The sequence below is a fragment of the Hypomesus nipponensis genome, chromosome 5 (assembly GCF_054491055.1).
Source record: "Hypomesus nipponensis isolate SF chromosome 5, ASM5449105v1, whole genome shotgun sequence".
In the NCBI taxonomy this organism is placed as follows: domain Eukaryota; kingdom Metazoa; phylum Chordata; class Actinopteri; order Osmeriformes; family Osmeridae; genus Hypomesus; species Hypomesus nipponensis.
The window spans coordinates 9735767-9741766 of record NC_140365.1 but is presented as its reverse complement, the minus strand read 5'-3'; the positions used below and the strand labels follow the sequence as shown (position 1 = coordinate 9741766).

General features: G+C 40.8%; 1 protein-coding gene across 3 annotated transcripts; it reads right to left on the bottom strand.

Annotated features, from left to right (window-relative positions):
- Positions 1 to 1546: 1546 nt before the first annotated feature.
- Positions 1547 to 4462, bottom strand: LOC146288385 (uncharacterized). Of its 3 annotated transcripts, XM_084698592.1 has the most exons (9): positions 4226 to 4453; positions 3902 to 3942; positions 3734 to 3814; positions 3525 to 3611; positions 3390 to 3440; positions 2673 to 3248; positions 2229 to 2513; positions 1904 to 2046; positions 1547 to 1777 (listed from the first exon to the last, which is right to left on the bottom strand). In XM_084698592.1, the coding sequence occupies exons 2-9, from the start codon at positions 3920 to 3922 to the stop codon at positions 1723 to 1725; spliced, it is 1299 nt and encodes a 432-aa protein (XP_084554718.1). In that variant the 5' UTR covers positions 3923 to 3942; positions 4226 to 4453; the 3' UTR covers positions 1547 to 1722. The 3 variants fall into 3 exon arrangements, with proteins under 3 accessions (XP_084554718.1, XP_084554717.1, XP_084554719.1); XM_084698591.1 differs by having other exon boundaries at positions 3390 to 3611; positions 4226 to 4462; XM_084698593.1 differs by lacking the exon at positions 3390 to 3440 and having other exon boundaries at positions 4226 to 4460.
- Positions 4463 to 6000: the final 1538 nt, after the last annotated feature.

The following is a 6000-nucleotide window of genomic DNA, read 5'->3' as shown; positions in this document are numbered from 1 at the left end:
TACCAGTTTTATAACTGGTTTAATTCGAGTTTGATAAGGTTTGATAAGCTGACCAACAATATAATCAAACTTAATATAACTTAATGTAGCCTAGAACTTATGTTGGTTGTTATGTGTCTATGCCTATAACGGAGGGAACCTGACCCCTGCCACCGCCCAGGGACTCTCAAAGGCCAGTGAAGGGTGCGTAGAGCAAGGAGTGCGAGCAAGGACACGGAAACAAATGGTACCGATGGAATGATAAGGCTTTATTTTGCTGCCACGGTATAGTAAATAATAATGGTAACGAAGAAATAATAATCAGGGACAAGGGGAGGGCTGGACAGGACCAAAGAAAATAAATCAACATAAAGTTTACAAAGCTAAACACAAAGCAACTGACAATTAGTAGCCTATATAATTATAATAGTATATAATTATACTTCGTATAGCTGGATTGAGTTATGCGTTGGTCTAAAAGGGGGTATGTATGGTATGTATAGTAGAAACCTTAATCAACAACGTTGCTATTGGCTGCTCACATAGGCTAAGTCTACGGCTGCTCACCATGGCCAAAAAGAGCGCCCCAGAAAGCCAACAGCTTGCTCGAAGGTTACTCTGAATTTTAAGATTTAATCAAAACGCCAGGGAACACCTCAAAGTCTGCAAAATCCAAGAAAGAGGGCTGGAAAAAAGTAGCATACATCAAATAAAACTGCTCCCGAGCAGGTTCAAGCTTACGGACCTGTTGCTATGACATCAAGTCCAGGATGAGCTTCGAAGAACCTAACAATCCAAGATCATGACAAATCGTCAACAATCAAATCCAACTGACTGAGTTAGCGACGTACGGAGAACCCAGTCCCAGGGCCCCAGTCCTCTGAATAATATTGGAGATGTGTCACGGTCACGTTGGTTGGTTGGCTAGATACAGCATACGTTGTGAGAGCCAAACTGTGACATCAGGAAGTGTTTTGATGCCGAGGGATCCAACTTTCGCTGCTGAGGTTCTTGTCTAGGAGGTGACGGCCATATGAGATTGTCCATCAAGTCCACTACGTCCTAAAGTCCAGTTTAGACTACACATTTTGTCAAGTTTACATTCTAACAATATTTGTAGATTTTTTTCTGTGTATATTTTGTGTGTGACCATTCATTATTCTTTCCTCTATCACACTCCCGGAAGAAAACACTAGTAGTCCATCTCCACTACAGCAAGCCCACGTGAAGCAGTGCAGTAATAATCATCAAGTAGTAACCATCAAAAAGCAATACCAAATGAAACACAAAATGATAAGTTTATTGAGAACAACATTAAGTCAAGCATCTCTGTGTGTGTGTGTGTGTGTGTGTGTGTGTGTTTGAGAGAGAGAGAGAGAGAGAGAGAGAAGAGAGAGAGAGGGTGAATGTATGTGTGTGTGTGTGTGTGTGTGTGTGTGTATGTGTGAGAGAAAGAGAGAGAGAGAATGTGTGTGTGTGTGTGTGTGTGTAAGAGTGTGTAAGAGTGTGAGAGAGAGAGAGAGAGAGAGAGAAAAAGAGAGAGAAAGAGAGAAAAAGAGAGAGAGGGTGAATGTGTGTGTGTGTGTGTGAGAGAGAGAGAGAGAGAGAGAGAGAAAGAAAGAGAATGTGTGTGTGTGTAAGAGTGTTGTGTAACTGATTACATCATAAGTGTGTATGTCTACATCTCTGTGTAGTGAAAGACGGAGAGAGAGAAAGAGTATGGGTATTCATGCATGATGTTTGTTAAACATCTGAACAACAGCCGCATGTGAGTTTTCTCGACAGCCACTGGAGAAACCTGTCAATCATAAGAAAAAACATAAAATGTAATCTGCCATACCAGTACACATTCTCTCATCCTTACTTACTGTCTTTACCCACATTCTACTACTCTTCATTTAGCCTTCCTGCTATCTGTCCTCACCTCTTTCCCACATTCTCCTTTTTCTTTTTGATCTCCTCCTTCACATTGTTTCCCTCTGGCTGTTTGTTACTGACTTCCCACACAGTCAGTTGTTTGACATCCTTCTTCTCCCCTTTGTCAATCTTCATCTCCTCCGTTACATCCTGAGAGCAGAACACAAGCTTACATGGACAAATCAACGATCTGAGAAAAAATTAAACCAATGAAATCATGGTTCTTTTCCAGCCTCGTTAGTCCGCAATTAATACAGTCAATATTGTGCAAATTGGGATTTATGCTTTAACATCATATCATCATATATTTTCCTATGGTGATGATGACTCACCTGCTGAAGCTCTTCCAGTCCTCCTTGGAGCAGCTTCTTTGCATCAGCGCTCAGGTTTTGGATTGGTGGCAGACGAGGGGGGGGTAAATACCCTACAGAAGGCGGAGTCTCAGGCCATGTAGGACTCACAACTCCAACAGTGACATTGTTGAGGGGAGTCAAAGCCCGGGGAAGCTGCTGGTTGGGGAGGAGGGCCTCGGGAGTAGGAGGAGTCAGAGGGGGTGAGTCAGTGGCATCCTCAATAGTGAAGGGGACCACAGGAGTGGTCTCTGTCACAGATAGATCCTGGGGAGACGAGATAAGACATAACCTTTTGGCATGTGGGACCTGGGATCTTTCCAATAGTTATTTAGGATGATAATCAACAAACAGTGCCATGCCATACTTTGAATCAAACAAGAGCTGAATAAATGAATACATGCAGTCTCTGTATTGATTACTTACAAATGGTTGGATGGAGGATTTCTGTTCCTGAGAGGGTTGGACCTGTGGTGGGGAACTACACACCTCGGGTGGTTGAACCCTCTCAGTGCAGGCCCTGCAGGCCATGTGCAGCCTCTTAACCTCTCTCTTCCAGTCCTCCAGGCCCGTCAGATTGAATTCAGCTCTGCAGTCGTTCTGGATCACTTGGATCAGCGCATCGAAATCTTGGCTGACCTGTATATACTTATGCGCCTGAATCCTCTGGAGCCTCTTCCCTCTGACGTTATCTACGAGTCTTCTCAGAGACGCACCCATCCGGCCTTGTCCCTGGCTCTTCACACGAGACATCTCTTTGAAGTACTCGTTGGTGTTCAGGATGTCCGCCTTGGTTTTCATAAGGTCCCGTTCCAGGGCAACCAGGGATTTTTGGAACCTTTTCATGGCTCTTGTGGCACTAAGAGTGGCACTAACCCTAACCCTGTTGCGCCTCTTCTCGTCTAGCATGGTGGGGTGCACGTCATTAGTGGCACAAGGCTCGGTCACGGCTCTCACAGAGGAAGGAAGATGGGCATGGGCTTTGTCATCCATAACATGATTCTAGGGAGACCAAAAGTAAAGTACAAAGGGCAGAGAGAAAATGTTCAAATGTGAAGATCCATATGGTGAGGGAAAAGCTGATTCAGCACTAACAGAAAGACAGGCCAATTAATTGACCTTTTGTCAAACACATACACATACCAGGGTTTTATCCGGAAGTGGATTCTCCTGGTGGTCACGGTCCTCATCAGACTGTGAGTCGGATTGGAACATACTGTTCACACAGTCTATCTTCAAAATGTAATCTACCTTGATGCTTTTGATGCACAAACTGACCAGAAAATCTGTCTCGCTGACTGAATGCAGAGAGAGGTCATCGCAATCTACGGTCTGTCGGCGAGTGTTTCCACCACGTTCCAGTTCCTATATTAGAGACACTGTCACTCAGAGGTATTTGACCATGTTTGCTGTTTTACTGTTTAAGTTCAGACAAACTCGTATCATATTGTTACATCCATTTCACTTATCACTGTGCACAGACTTACCAGAAAATCTTCATCATTAAAGGAATGAAGAGAAAGATGGTCCCAGGTTTTCCAATCCTTAGTTGTCCCATCATCAACTTCCTACAGTAGAGACACAGTCACTCAGAGAGATATTTGACCATGTTTGCTGTTCAAACATTTAAATTCAAGTTGAGATATGGCTCTTACCATTTCTGCGTCGTTCGGCATGTTCGGCTCACAATGATTGGCTGTGAAGAAATTGAGAGAGAAAACTTGTTACTTTTGTAATGTTGTTGAGGTTTGTTTTACAGGCCATTTGTGGACTGAGTCTTGTCTCTTTTTAATGATGTTGTCAGTTATAACAAAACACAAAAAGAAAGCCATGTATCAAAACTTGCTTTAAATGTATTTGATTCGATGATGACGGTAACTGCATAATGAAAGTGTGGATTAAATTTAGCATTAAATTATGTTTCGTGAAACATTACAATAAATACGGGAAACATTAATGTGTAAATACGAATTACTCACCAAAAATGCAAGAAATTGTCTGAAGAGCCTGAGAAAGTCTTCTGAGAAAGCTTACAATAGTCTTCAAGTTACTATTAACCTACCTGTTCAGAAGAAATGTGAAGTATCTCTGTAATGTTTCAAAGTTTATATACACCATTATTACGTTTTTTATGACGTCACATCATTTGTAGCATTCGGACATACTTTTATACAGATAGAACGAATGAAATAAATATATCAATATTCCTCATTAGAAATGTGTATTACACACAACCATGTAGCTCAGATGCAGCAGTCCCATGCAGCAGTCCATTAAATTGGCAACATCTTTCTTGTCTGTATAGCTACCGAGCAGAGCCATTACATTATTATTATTATCATTATTAAGCTTTATTGATTAATTTATTATCAAAACTTGCTTTAAATGTATTCGAATTTTGAATCTGAGAGACATTTTCTTAGTTGTACAGCCATGATATTTACGGTAACTGCATAACGAAAGTCTGAATTAAATTTTGCATAAAATTATGTTTTGTGTAAGATTACAATAAATAGGGGAAACATTAATGTGTAAATAAGAATTACTCACCAAAAAGCACAAAATTGTCTGAAGAGCCTGAGAAAATCTTCTGAGAAAGCTTACAATATTCTTCAAGTTACTATTCACCTACCTGTTCAGAAGAAATTGTGAAGTAGCTCTGTAATGTTTTATTGAAGTATGAATATACACCATTGTGACGTTTTTGTACGCCACATCATGTGTAGCATTCGGACATACTTTTATACAGATAGAACGCATCAAAAAAATATGTCAATAATCCTCATTAGAAATGTGTAGTACACACAACCATGTAGCTCAGATGACTCCAATAAATAATACACAAACTACACGCACTAAACTACACGTTCCGTCATGACAATTTTATTTTGAAATCCATACACAGCCAGCAGTCCTTAAATTGGCAAAATCTTTCATGTCTGTATAGGTACGCCCAGGCATAGCCATTTAATTATTATTACTTGGCTTTTCTTTAATTAATTTTTTAAGACAAGTAGTACGACTGCTCACGATTCCCTCGAAAACATTTTAGATAGCGACTTTGCATGACACTATCTCTCGCTAGCTGGCCCGGCCAGCTTCTCCAAGCCAACTGAACTGTTCCTGCTGGAGAAAAGGTTCAGTGCAGGAGAGGAACTGTATCAAGTAGTCATTATAAAGGGAGTTACTGTAGCTTCCCAATAAGGGCCGACAATTATGAGCAAGAAACAGAAGGGTACTGCACATTTTTACCCTTCTATTCCTTACTCAAAAATTTAAATAATTGTCCTAAACGTTTTTGAAAGTGAAAGAAAAAGGTGCAGGGTACCTCAATTTCTTCCAGAGCTTATGTCAAATGTCTTACCTTCAAGGTAAAAATATTCACTGAACAGATAGGTGACCATGTCAATACAGGACATGCTACGACTCTTGCTTATAATTAAACCATGCCCAATCTCAACACCGATTTGTCACAAGGATGATACCAAGCGTTTTATTGGAAACACTGATAGACTCCATGTTTTCTACCCATACTCACCCAGAGACATACATTAATGATTGATAGGGCTGGGATGTTTTGGTACATTGAAGTAAATAGTGGAAATTGTGTTACATACATGGTTGTATAGGGAGACCGGAGGTAAAAAAAAAATATCACTCTCACTCTGACTGATTTCCTTCTCATACATTCCCGTAGTGCCACAGTGCATTTCCCTGTGAAGCTCAGCTTCCATGGACTTCAATGAGGCTGCTT

Excerpts from the sequence above, each read along its gene's own strand:
- LOC146288385 (XM_084698591.1), bottom strand. The coding sequence starts at position 3,922 with ATGCCGAACGACGCAGAAATG. Across the intron at positions 3,815-3,901 it reads TGCCGAACGACGCAGAAATG|GAAGTTGATGATGGGACAAC; the intron begins GTAAGAGCCATA and ends TCTCTACTGTAG. Across the intron at positions 2,047-2,228 it reads GACTGGAAGAGCTTCAGCAG|GATGTAACGGAGGAGATGAA; the intron begins GTGAGTCATCAT and ends TTCTGCTCTCAG.